Below are 14401 nucleotides of genomic sequence, written 5' to 3' on the forward strand. Positions count from 1 at the left end.
GGGCACGCTAATGTTAATTAAAAATACTGAGGTAAAAATAAAACACTTGGTCTTAATCTCTGTGCTAAAGGTGACAGCATGACTTTGAGTATTGTAAGTAGCTAGGTTAGGTAGATACATGGCCAAGAGGAAATGAAGCTGGCCCATTCCAAAAGCAGTGTTCAGTTAGTACATTCTGCCACAGTTTTACACACGATGCATGAAACAACATGGAAAACATCATTTCAAGTTAAAATAGAGAAGTACAGTTTTCAAATAAATTACGCTTTGAGTTGTAAGCCACTCTATGTTGCATACTAAGCAAAGTAACCGTCTCCCCATGCCATATGTTTCCATTTCAAATAGAGTAACTACAGAATGGTATCCTTCAGGTTTCCATCCAATTGGTGACAGATTTTCATGTGAATACTTTAGAATCTGCGTGAAGAAGATATGCGCATTTTGCCACCAGTAGTGTTTCCACCAAATTGACTTTTTGCGGATAAAAATCAATGCGTATAGATGTAGTGCTCACTAAATGTACTTTTTCGAGGAAGTTTTCATGCACCGAATAAAAATCGAAAGTTTAATATGTTTCCATCACATTTTCAACTCACTGATAGTTTTGTCACAAGCAAATGTGTCTACTCTGGTCTTGGCACGTGGGCTCCATCCAACAGCTCACAGATACAGTGTGTGGGTATAGTCTACATGATGACATTATTATGGATAAGAGCGAGAATATTTGTATTTGTCAAATGGCAGTCAAGCATCGATCGTCATGTTGCCAGAATAAGAGCCTCAATATTTATTGGAAAGGAGCATCAAGATCACAGTACTCTTTCAACTCTCACTCTCTCACTCTCTCCAATTTGCTTTATTGGCATGACCTAGCAATGTACATATTGCCAAATCTTACTTTGGAGATTTACAATACTAACATAATTAAAATAATACAAAATCTATATTGTGAACGGGACAAAAGTAACAACAATAATCAAGGGTCAAAATAACCATACGTTGAACAATAACAATAACAGTAAGCATAGAGGACACTATCACTCATCTTAAGGCAGGCAGCAATGTAGTGCACTGCCAACCCACAGCTCTCTGCCCCCCCCCCCCCCCCCCCCCAACAGGACAGGTAGCCAATTCTTATCAGAGAAGTCTTTGAAACCTTGGATAAGGGTTTCAAATTTGGGGAAATTACACTAATTGTTTAATATTTTTTACATTTTGTCAGGAAATACAGCTCTGTCTCGGGTTCTGCTGTGTGCAGTTGTTGCACAGCCTTTCCTCTACAGGGATTGTCCTGTGTCTACACTTCTCAATGGCAAGGCTGTGCTCACTGAGCCTGTACTTTGTCAAAGTTTTTCTCAGGTTTTGATCAGTAACCATGGTCAGCCAAGTGTACAGTCGTGGCCAAAAGTTTTGAGAATGACACAAATATTAATTTTCACAAAGTCTGCTGCCTCAGTTTGTATGATGGCAATTTGCATATACTCCAGAATGTTATGAAGAGTGTTCAGATGAATTGCAACTAATTGCAAAGTCGCTCTTTGCCATGTAAATGAACTGAATCCCCAAAAAAACATTTCCACTGCATTTCAGCACTGCCACAAAAGGACCAGCTGACATCATGTCAGTGATTCTCTCATTAACACAGGTGTGAGTGTTGACGAGGACAAGGCTGGAGATCACTCTGTCATGCTGATTGAGTTCGAATAACAGACTGGAAGCTTCAAAAGGAGGGTGGTGCTTGGAATCATTGTACTTCCTCTGTCAACCACAGTTACCTGCAAGGAAACACGTGCCGTCATCATTGCTTTGCAAAAAAAGGGCTTCAAAGGCAAGGATATTGCTGCCAGTAAGATTGCACCTAAATCAACCATTTATCGGATCATCAAGAACTTCAAGGAGAGCGGTTCAATTGTTGTGAAGAAGGGTTCAGGGCGCCCAAGAAAGTCCAGTAAGCGCCAGGACCGTCTCCTAAAGTTGATTCAGCTGCGGGATCGGGGCACCACCAGTAAGTGCATCTGCACGCACAGTGAGGCAAACTTTTGGAGGATGGCCTGGTGTCAAGAAGGGCAGCAAAGAAGCCACTTCTCTCCAGGAAAAACATCAGGGATAGACTGATATTCTGCAAAAGGTACAGGGATTGGACTGCTGAGGACTGGGGTAAAGTCATTTTCTCTGATGAATCCCCTTTCCGATTGTTTGGGGCATTCGGAAGAAAGCTTGTCCCGGAGAAGACAAGGTGACAAGGCTACCATCAGTCCTGTGTCATGCCAACAGTAAAGCATCCTGAGACCATTCATGTGTGGGGTTGCTTCTCAGCCAAGGGAGTGGGCTCACTCACAACACAGCCATGAATAAAGAATGGTACCAACACATCCTCCGAGAGCAACTTCTCCCAACCATCCAGGAACAGTTTGGTGACAAACCATGCCTTTTCCAGCATGATGGAGCACCTTGCCATAAGGCAAAAGTGATAACTAAGTGGCTCGGGGAACAAAACATCGATATTTTGGGTCCATGGCCAGGAAACTCCCCAGACCTTAATCCCATTGAGACCTTGTGGTCAATCCTCAAGAGGCGGGTGGACAAACAAAAACCCACAAATTCTGACAAACTCCAAGCATTGATTATGCAAGAATGGGCTGCCATCAGTCAGGATGTGGCCCAGAAATTAATTGACAGCATGCCAGGGCGGATTGCAGAGGTCTTTAAAAAGAAGGGTCAACACTGCAAATATTGACTCTTTGCATCAACGTCATGTAATGGTCAATAAAAGCCTTTGATACTTATGAAATGCTTGTAATTATACTTCAGTATTCCATAGTAACATCTGACAAAAATATCTAAAGACACTGAAGCAGCAAACTTTGTGGAAATTAATATTTGTGTCATTCTGTACTGTCAACTGTACTGTCGATTTAGGGCCAGCACTGCATTTTGCTTTGTGCTTGTGTTTCCCAATAAGCAATGTAGTTTTTTTTACTGTGTTGTAATTTGGTTTATTCTGATTGATTGGATGTTCTGGTCCTGAGGCTTCAGTGTGTCAGTAAAACAGGTTTGTGAATTCAGTCCCAGGACCAGATGGATGAGGGGACTCTTTGCTCAGCTCTTGGCATTGCGGGGCTTGGTAATGATTTGAGATATGTTTTACTCCCTACACCACTTTCAATAACTTTGTAGAACAGTCCTGTATGCCAAATATAATCAAATGCTTTTTGGAAGTCGATAAAGCAAAAGTATATTTTGGTATTATTTTGGTGGACACGTTTATCTATCAGGGTGTGTAGGGTGTAAATATGATCGGTCGTGCGGTGTTTTGGTATAAATCCAATTTCGCTTTTACTCAAGATATTGTGCTTATTAAGGAAGATTAGAACTTATAATTTATAATTTATAATACTACAGAAAACCTTCCGCAGGTTACTGTTCACACAAATGCCTCTGTAATTGTTGGGGTCAAATTTGTCTCCGTTCTTAAAGCTTGGGGTAATGAGTCCTTGATTCTAGATGTCAGGGAAATAACCTACACTGAGGATCAATTTAAACTGTTTTAATATAGCTAATTGAAATTGTGCACTAGTGAATTTGAGCATCTCAATTAGGATGCCATCAGGTCCACATGCTTTTTTAAATTTGAGAGCCTGAAGTTTCTTATAGAGCTCCTGGTCAGTACTTGGGGAGTCCAATGGATTTTGATTGTCCTTTATAGCTTCTTCTAATCCATTCAACTTCTTATGAATTTGGCGTTGTTCTGCGTTTGTGTCAATTTGAACAGTGTTGTAGAGTGTTTTAAAATGGGTTGTCCATATGTCGCCATTTTGTATTGCTAATTCCTCTAGTTTCGATTATTTATTTATTTCTCCAATTTTGCCAGAAGTTGTTTGTGTTTATGGACTCCTCAATTAGTGTCAGCTGCTTGCTGTTGTACTGGGATTTTTTGGTTCTGAGTGTAAGTTTATAGAGTTTTAAAGTCTCACACTAATGAAGGCATAATTCACCATTATTTGGGTCTCTGTTCTTTTGGTTTGATAGTGTTATATGTTTACATGTCTCTTCCTCAAGGGTGGGGAATATCTCCTCTGAGTGATATGGGGATTCTGGGGGGGATATATATTGCGCAAAGGAACACATATGTTTCTGTCAGTTTGAACCAAATGTGATATTTACCATTTTTATGGGATCAATTTGATTTTGTAGTTCGGATTTGTACCAAATTATCAATCCTCCAGAGTCTCTGCCTCTGTTGAGCTGTGTTTCTGTGACAGCACAATTTCCCCTCTGTAGCTTGTGGGACAGTGATTGACAATGTCTGCCTTACACCATGTCTCCTGCAGAATGATGACATCAACATCTTTAAGTGCTAAACTCTTCAGTCCAAAGGTCGATGAGTTCCACATGCTAACTGATAGCATGCTAACTGATAGCGATTTCATGTCACTATCAGTTAGTATAATGACAATAACAATAACAGTAACAGTCAGAAATACAATAACTACTAACTACTAAGTTGGTAAGAGTGAGATAAACAGCACAGTCAGAAATACAGTAACTACTAACTACTAAATTGTTAAGAGTGAGATGAATAACACAGTCAGAAATACAGTAACTACTAACTACTAAATTGTTCTGAGTGAGATGAACAGCACAGTCAGAAATACAGTAATTACTAACTACTAAGTTGTTCAGAGTGAGATGAACAGGATAACAGCAAACATGAGTTCTCTTTTTCTGTTTTCCTCCTTCCTATTCATTGAACAAGTAAACTTTTAGTACAATAGCCATTTTTGTGTGTGTGTGTGCATTTAGTGCAGTTTAGTGCAGATGTATTGGAGGAGCTGTTTAATTTCACTCAGTCCTACAGAGTTTTCCTGTTGTCTGAGGGCCTCTGCGTAGCTGCGCTGGACCTGCTGTTGGGCCCTATGGAGTGGAGGGGGGCCAGGTCTGGGCTGGGGGGCTGCCTCTCTGGTCTGGTAGAGGTGGTGGTCTGGTGTGGGATAGTAGGCTGGGCCCGGTCCAGTCTGGCTGCGCCGATGGAAGGGGTGATGCTCTGGTGGTGGGTGGGGCCTGTGGGGTGTGCTGGTCTGGTCGGGTATTGAGGGGGCCTGGGGCTCCTTGGTGGTGCAGCGGTCTGGTAGGGGTCTCTGGGTGGTCCTCTGTCCAGTGCGGCATGGGGTGTTTGTCTACGAAGTGTCACGTCCTTTAGAGACTTGGCAAAAATCCCTACTGTCTGCTTCCTCAGGTGGGAGTGGTCGTGCAGATGCTCTGGGGTGAGTGTTTGTTGGTGAGCAACATGCACGTTCCTGAATAGGCCACACCCTCTGGTGATGTCAGCATTGAGGGCTCCCGAGAGGCGCAGCGGTCTAAGGCACTGCATCTCAGTGCGAGGTGTCACTACAGTACCTGGTTCGAATCCAGGCTGTATCTCATCCGGCCGTGATTGGGAGTCCCATAGCGCGGCGCACAATTGGCACAGCGTCGTCTGGGTTTGGCCGGGGTAGACCGTCATTGTAAATAAGAATTTGTGCTTAACTGACTTGCGTAGTTAAATAAAGGTTAAATAAATAAAAAAATATTGACTTTCTGAATGGTACAGGATGACAGTCTGTGCAGGGCAGCAGAGTGGAGATGGTAATGTGGGAGTTGGGGAACCACTCAGAGGCCCTCTCCTCTACTCTGTTGACCAGGCTGCCTACTCTCTCCTGCTCCTCTCGCAGGTTGTTGGTGCTGTAGTGAATAATAATGTGGCCTGGTGTGCCAAAGTCAGGCTGGAACAGGATGTGGAGTGCATCCTGTGTTTTTGGGCACCATATTTTGAACACCTTGTGGTGGGGGAAGAGTTTATCCTCTTGGATGAATTTCCCATTTGAGTCAATGAGGATGGCCACCTCAGTGGGTTTTACCAGAGTAGTGGGTTTACGGTGTGGGGCTTGGGTGCACAGGGCCTGTTTACAAGGAGGGGTATGTGGGTGTATTTCAGGGGGGGGGGGGGCTTCGCTCTGTAGTAGGTGTCCACATGTGAGCCTCCTTGTTGACTGGGGTGTGGGTAAAGGGTGGTCGGTATGAAGGGGGGGGGGGGGGGGGGGGGTCAGTGGGGTTGTTAGGGGTGGCAGTGCTGTTCTCTGGGAACAATGTTAATATTCAACCTGAGGATTGAATATTAACATCGTTTGACATGTTTCTATGAACTTTACGGATACAATTTGGATAAAAATTCAGAAAACAAAACATATTTTACATAGGTTTAAAGATTAACTTCTTGTGAATCCAACCACGGTGTCAGATTTTAAAAATGCTTTACCGTGAAAGCATACCTTATGATTATTTGAGAACATAGCCCACTAGACAAATCATTACAAACAGTAACCAGCCATGTAGAAGAGTTACACAAGTCAGAAATAGAGATAAAATTAATCCCTTACCTTTGATGATCTTCATATGGTTGCACTCAGCAGACATTCATTTACTCAATAAATGTTCCTTTTGTTCGACAAAGTCTCTTTATATTCAAACACCTCAGTTTTGTTCGCGCGTTTTCTTCAGTAATCCACAGGCTCAAACGTAGTCAAAACAGTCAGACAAAAAATCCAAATTGTATCCGTAAAGTTCATAGAAACATGTCAAACGATGTTAATATTCAATCCTCAGGTTGTTTTTAGCCTAAATAATCGATAATATTTCAACCGGACAATAACGTCGTCAATATAAAAGGTAAACAAGAAAGGCACTCTCTCGGTCTCGCGCATGAAAAAGCTCTGTGACACTTTAGGGTCCACTCATTCAGACTGCTCTTACATCCTCATTTTTCAGAATACAAGCCTGAAACAATTTCTAAAGACTGTTGACATCTAGTGGAAGCCTTAGGAAGTGCAATATGACCCCATATTGGATAGGCAAACCTACAAACCTCAGATTTCCCACTTCCTGGTTGGATTTTTTCTCAGGTTTTTGCCTGCCATATGAGTTCTGTTATACTCACAGACATCATTCAAACAGTTTTAGAAACTTCAGGGTGTTTTCTATCCAAATCTACTAATAATATGCATATCTTAGCTTCTTGGACTGAGTAGCAGGCAGTTTACTCTGGGCACCTTATTCATCCAAGCTACTCAATACTGCCCCCAGCCATAAGAAGTTAAACGAAATGGACCGGTCGTAGCTGGATTCTTCCCCGACCTTGTACACCTTCTCCAAAACATGTTCATTGTTCAGTCCTCAAGTTCTATGCTGGAGAAGAGGTTCCTTTGTTCTCCTGTGAAACCTTTTCTCTCTCTATACTGTCTGGCCATGAGGAAGAGAGTCTCCTCCAGGAATTTACGACCTGAGATAACAGCAGCCTGGGTGTAGGCGAGAGAGAGAGGGGGAAGGCACGCTATACCCAAAGAGGGCCACGTCATGACAATACCACATGCGACACAATCATATTTACAGATCTATGGACTGCACAGCACAACTGACACGGAAGCTTTATGAGCCAAAGTTTACATGTGCTAGGACAAAATGTGACGCCACAGTGAGTAACGTGTTAGCACCATGGGCAACTACTTTGGTAACACAGGACCTAGAACAGGTTGAATGCGTGTCCCTGTCCATTGATGTGTCCAATCATGGACATGTAAAGTTGCTGCCAATAGTAGTCAGATATTGTAAGATATATGATGGCAGCACATCTGTGGAAACAAAACTGTTTGATTTTGTTGAATTGAAAGGAGAAACAGTAGAGGAAATTGCAGCTGAGGTCCTGGTGGTCATCACAAAATTTTACCTGGAAAAGAAAGTCGTGGCATTCTCTGCCGACAACACAAATACCAACTTTGGAGGACTGAATAGGCTGGGGAGCGTCAATGTCCATACCAAAGTTAAAAATCCTCTGCAGCAGGAGGTGATTGGCTTAGGTTGTCCTTCCCACATCATTCAAAACACGGACAGAACAGCTTTGGATGTTATTCCCCTTGATGTTGAGTACCTGCTCACAAAGATATTTGGATATTTTAATATTTTCACCGTCAAGAGTAGAAAGACTGAAGAGCTTTTGTGAGTTTGTTGGCCAGGAGTACCATAACATTTTAGGACACAGCAATGTTCGCTGGATATCCAAGCTCCCTGCTCTAGAAAGAGTGCTGAAAATGTATGTGCTATTGAAATCCTTTTTTCTTTCTGAAGACAAATGCCCTGTTGTCCTGCGAACAATGTTCGAAGAGCCACTGACTGAACTTTGGCTGGCCTTTGTCCATGGAAACCTGACCGTATTCAGTGACACGATCAAGATGCTTGGAGGCCAGGACCGCTGTGCTGTGGAGTCAGCTGCAATTCTGAGAAATATTGAGGAAAAATTGACTGCAAGACGTGATGACAACTTCATTCCAGTTTTTGTCAGAGGACTTCTGAGAGAGCAAGAGGAAAATGGAGAAATGTCTAAAGAGAGCTTTCTCAAAACATCCCAATCAGTCTTCACTACGGCTGTGAACTACTTGCAAGCATGGGGAAGCAAACAGATCATCTAAAAGATTTACATGGTCTCCTTTTAAAAAGGCAACCTCAGTGTGAAGAGATCCAGAAGTCAGCAGCCACACTGCAGGAAAAATGCCCCAATGTGACCATCAATGAATTTGCATTGTTTGACGAGGTTACTGGCCTGCAAGAGTTCCTAAAGGGGGGGATCACTTGAAGAATGGAAAACATCTGAGACAATAGTCAGAGATGGAGCACGGTGGTTATCCACTTCAAAGAGAACGACATCTCACACACTAGCCTGGCTAGATTAGCGTCTGTTGTCATGTGCTTACCTGGAAGTTATGCACCAGTCGAGAGAGTGTTCTCCTAAATGAATGATATATGGACAGCAGCAAGGAATATGTTCACTGTTCCTACCATCAAGGCCATGCTTATTGTGAAGACAAACTTCAACCTCCCCTGCCAGGAGTTCATCGAGAAACTGGCCAAAGACAGAGCAATCCTGAATAAGATGCATTCTTCTGAGAAATATACAGATTAGGTTGGTATAAGTATATTATGTAGTTACCAATCTCATCATCGTCTTATTTCTTTATTATGTTAAGTATTTCACATCGACTATTGTCTCTGTTTTTTTTCTATTTTGCTCATGTTCTCTTCTGCTGTTATTCTACCCAGACTAGCAGGACCACTGAATGGCTGTTCAGATCGGACAGTTCTGTCTTGTCTGTAATGTTTCTGTAATATAGTTGTGTTCTCTATCACAGTGTGTCTGTTAGACTAAATACATGAAACCGGAATTGTCCCCCATTTTTATTTCATAGATAATAACATTGGATATTTTAATTATATATTGACCGCCGAACTGGAAATGTCCCCGGTTTTCATTTCAGAAATCTGGTCACATTAGTGTAAAATAACAGGTTTGTAACAGTCCTGTTGTGTGAGCAGTCAGCAAACAAAGTTTCCGGGTTCTCCTTCTGGGTTCTCCCTCTGGGTTCTGTGTTTAAAATTGATTCTTCCCTTCTCAGATTTGATTTCTGCTGGAAATTCAAAAAAGGGGGGAGGGGGGGGAGTCTCACAGTCTCTGCTGCTGCTGCTAGCAATGCCTCAGTGGCCATGTTGCTATGGTTACCACAAGTAAACAGTTGGAGCTAGCTAGTGAGCTAGCAAATTTGAATTTAGCTAGCATGATTAAGATTGGTCATTTAACTCACACTCTGTCAATCTTTTCCTCCTGTGTTGATCTTCAGTTGTACAATTTGATTACCTATATATTTGTTGCTAATTTAATAGTGTAATCTCACTCTTAACCAGAAAGTTATAAAAAGTATGGAGCTATTTGTCTACATTACTGCCTCTCTCTCTCTCTCTCTTTCTCTCCCTCTCATCTGTCTCTCCAGGTGGCTACAGATAAGGACAATGGTATCCTGCTCTACAAGGAGGACCATGATCCTCTAGCCCTGGAGCTGTACCAGGGACACATACGCATCATCTACGACATCGCTAACTACCCGCTGACCACTGTCTACAGGTCAGCACACACACACAGATTAAACATCATTATAATAGAGTAATGGAGGTGAGAAAACAGTGGAGGGGTCATCAGTGGGAACTCTGGGAAGCTAGTTAGTGTTGCATTAGGGGTTATATCAGCCATAGCACTCCTTGGGACTTGTGAGAATGGGGAAGGAGAGTGGCTGTAATTTGAGCCAGTCAGCCATAACAGAGCAGGGGAGGGAAGGTGATTTGAAATTATATTCACCTGATCCTCCCTCAGCCCCATAACCAGCCCCAGCCTTAGCTCCATCCCCAGCTCCAACCCCAGCGCAAGGCCTGTCTCCCAGCCCAAGTCTGTCTGATGCGTCATGGCTTCCTCATTTTGTTCTGCATCTCCAGACTCTCCCCCTCAGTAGTCCCTTGTTTTCCCCGGAGTGACGTAACGTTCTGCGGCTTTGGCAGCGCCGCAACCATTGTCTTTGGGGAGCAGAGGATGTTTTGCGGGTAGCGGGGTGCGTGTGAGGAGACGGGATGGGAAAGTGAGGAGGGGAATTACCCGTCTGCTCCTATTAGTGTGACATGTGCCACCCCAGAGGCCTGGCACAACCCAGAGTACACATCTCCCAGGGCATTCCTGAGGTCTCCCTGTGATAGTCAGCATTACCATTAACCGTGTGGAACCAGAGCAGCAGGTCTCACTCCGAGCCAGGGCCTCAATTTTACACTGCTCCCGCCCAGTGAGGTGCAGATGTGGACGGACTGTCAGGGGAAGCCCAATCTATAAGTTGAGCTTCGTGGAGGTAGAGAGGGAGAGAGAGTCGTGGTGGTGGCTGCGGTCGCTGCATTCCTCAGCCCTCTGTGTAGTAAAGATGCGGCGGGAGCAGGGCGGGAGTAGGGCAGGAGGGGCCGGGAGCGGGGTGGGAGCAGGGCGGGAGTGGGGCAGGAGGGGCCGGGAGCAGGGTGGGAGCAGGGCGGGAGTGGGGCAGGAGGGGCCGCGAGCGGGGTGGGAGCAGGGCGGGAGATAGAAAGGAGACAGGAGAATGAAGACAGGAGATGGGAGAGAGGAGATAGAGGAGACAGAAAAGAGGAGGGAGGAGACAGGGGAAGGTAGACAGGAGAGAGGAAACAGGAGAGAGCACAGCTAGGAGAAGATGAGAAGAGGTGGAGGATGGAGGAGGAGAGGAGTTCACGTGGGAATGAAGGGCTGCTGGTGAGAGGGGAGAGGAGAGAGCGGTGAGAAAAACAGGAAGGAGAAGTGAGAGTGGATGAGGGTAGTCTGGTCAAGTGATGGAAAGGTGAGGGGTGAACCACTCATCTGTCCAGACCTAATCTGGAGAGAAGAGGGAGGGAGAGGAGGAGGTAGCAGGGTACAGGACTCATTACTATCAGATGAATGCCTGGGTCCTCACTGTGTTCATGTCCTGCCCTTTACCAAATGCCACAGTAATCCCTCTATTAGTTTAAGGGAACTCGTCTGACATTATTCAGGAGATGGAGGGAGAGGAAAAGGGGAAGGGGCATAGAAACATCACAGAAGATTGACCGAGAGTGTTACAGGAGGAGTTAGAGAGGGTTTGATGGGGAGCATAGAAACATCACAGAAGATTGAACGAGAGCGTTTCAATCGTTACCCAATTCCCTCCCACTCTTTCTAGGTTCAGCCATCCACTGCCACGCCTACACTATTTTTATTGGTAGGTACCCTTCAGAAAGTAGTCATTGCCTGCCATGTCACTGTGATTTAGAGCAATGGAGAAGAGCCTATAGAGGGGTCAAAGTGTCTCTCTCTCTTCTCTGTCGCTTTTCTCTGTTCCACTCAGCGTCAGCACAAGACGTCTCTTTGTGAGCCGAATGCCACGTTAGAGCTGAGTGAAGCTGAGTCACAGTGGAGAGGTGAAGAGAGAAGAGGACATGCAGCTTGTGAACAAAGTGGGCTACTGGTAGAGACTGAGACAGACTGGTAGAGAGAGAGAATGGTAGAGAGAGAGAGAGAGACTGGTAGAGAGAGAGACTGGTAGAGAGAGGGAATGGTAGAGAGAGAGAATGGTAGAGAGAGAGACTGGTAGAGAGAGAGACTGGTAGAGAGAGAGAGACTGGTAGAGAGAGAGAGACTGGTAGAGAGAGAGAGACTGGTAGAGAGAGAGAGACTGGTAGAGAGAGAGACTGGTAGAGAGAGAGAGAGAGAGAGAGAGAGACTGGTAGAAATACACTATGGAAAAAGAAGGAACAGCACGTCAGAAATCAGCTCAATGTAATTGAAGAATCCATAGAAAATTGGAAAACTCTAAACAAACAACAACACGAAGAGTTATCTATCCAAAGGAGATGTATGGATAAACCACTTCTCCAATCTTTTTGGCTCTATAACAAAGAATAAACAGCAAAAACATATACATGATCAAATACAAATCTCAGAATCAACTATTAAAGACTACCAGAACCCGCTGGATTCTTCAATCACATTGAATCAACTACAGGACAAAATACAATCCCTCCAACCCAAAAAGGCCTGTGTGGTTGATGGTATCCTCAATGAAATGATCAAATATACAGACCACAATTTCCAATTGGCTAAATTTAAAACATACAACATTATAAAATCCATGTACACAAACCACAAGTTTAAATTGTAAAAAAACACACATTTATTTCCACGGGTCATGGGCTGAGACAGAGATGCAGCTTAAGCCCCACCCTCTTCAACATATATATCAACGAATTGGTGAGGGCACTAGAAGAGTCTGCAGCACCCGGCCTCACCCTACAAGAATCTGAAGTTTTTGTCTACTTTTTGTCTACTATTTGCTAATGATCTGGTGCTTCTGTCCCCAAGCAAGGAGGGCCTACAGCAGCACCTAGATCTTCAGCACAGATTCTGTCAGACCTAGGCCCTGACAGTACATCTCAGTAAGACAAAAATAATGGTGTTACAAAAAAGGTCCAGTTGCCACGACCACAAATACAAATTCCATCTAGACACTGTTGCCCTAGAGCACACAAACAAACTATACATACCTCGACCTTAACATCAGCGCCACAGGTAACTTCCACAAAGCTGTGAACGATCTGAGAGACAAGGCAAGGAGGGCCTTCTATGCCACAAAAGGAACATAACATTTGACATACCAATTAGGATCTGGCTAAAAATAAGTGAATCAGTTATAGAACCCATTGCCCTTCATGGTTGTGAGGTCTGGGGTCCACTCACCAACCAAGAATTCACAAAATGGGACAAACACCAAATTGAGACTGCATGCAAAATTATGCCAAAATATCCTCAGTGTACAAGGTAAAACACCAAATAATGTATGCAGAGCAGAATTAGGCCGATCCCCAATAATGATCCAAATCCAGAAAAGAGCCGTTAAATTCTACAACCACCTAAAAGGAATCGATTCCCAAACCTTCCATAACAAAGCCATCACCTACAGAGAGATGAACCTGGAGAAGAGCCCCCTAAGCAAGCTGGTCCTGGGGCTCTGTTCACAAACAAACAGACTCCACAGAGCCCCAGGACAGCGACACAATTAGACCCAACCAAATGATGAGAGAACTAAAAGATAATTACTTGACACATTGGAAAGAATTAACAAAAAACCTGAGCAAACTGGAATGCTATTTGGTCCTAAACAGAGAGCACACAGTGGCAGAATACCTGCCCACTGTGATTGATCTAAAATTAAGGAAATCTTTGATTATGTACAGACTCAGTGAGCATATCCCTGCTATTGAGAAAGGCCGCCGTAGGCAGACCTGGCTCTCAGGAGAAGAGAGGCTATGTGCACACTGCCCACAAAACGAGGTGGAAACTGAGCTGCGCTTCCTAACCTCCTGCCAAATGTATGACCGTATTAGAGACGCATATTTCCCTCAGATTACACAGACCCACAAAGAATTCGAAAATAAATCCAATTTTGATAAACTCCCATATCTATTTGGTGAAATTCCACAGTGTGCCATCACAGCAGCAAGATTTGTGACCTGTTGCCACAACAAAAGGGCAACAAGTGAAGAACAAACACCATTCTAAATATAACCTATATTTATGTTTATTTATTTTCCCTTTTATACTTTAACTATTTGCTCATCATTACAACGCTGTATACAGACATAATATGACATGTGAGTGTAATGTTAACTTTTCATTTGTTATTGTTTATTTCACTTTTGTTTATTATCTATTTCACTTGCTTTGGCAATGTAAATGTTTCCCATGCCAATAAAGCCCCTTCATTTTAAAATTGATAGAGAGAGAGAGAGAGAGGGCTACTGCAACAGTAAAGCCAGCAGTTGTCTCTGAGAACAGACAAAACAGACCCAGACAGAACAGATCCAGACAAAACAGACCCAGACAGAACAGATCCAGACAGAACAGACCCAGACCGAGCAGATCTAGACAGACACAGACAGAACAGACAGAACAGACACAGACAGAACAGACAGAACAGACACA

The 14401-nt window shown here is 43.7% G+C and overlaps 1 protein-coding gene across 3 annotated transcripts in view; it reads left to right on the forward strand.

Annotated features, from left to right (window-relative positions):
* Nucleotides 1-14401, forward strand: part of LOC139581473 (slit homolog 3 protein-like) — a 517437-nt gene that overhangs the window by 483906 nt on the left and 19130 nt on the right. For all 3 annotated transcript variants that reach the window (XM_071411265.1, XM_071411266.1, XM_071411267.1), the window contains one exon: nt 9852-9982. In XM_071411265.1, the coding sequence (XP_071267366.1) occupies nt 9852-9982 (131 nt within the window). The remainder of the gene's footprint in view (nt 1-9851; nt 9983-14401) is intronic.

Source organism: Salvelinus alpinus, chromosome 7 (assembly GCF_045679555.1).
Source record: "Salvelinus alpinus chromosome 7, SLU_Salpinus.1, whole genome shotgun sequence".
Lineage (NCBI taxonomy): Eukaryota > Metazoa > Chordata > Actinopteri > Salmoniformes > Salmonidae > Salvelinus > Salvelinus alpinus.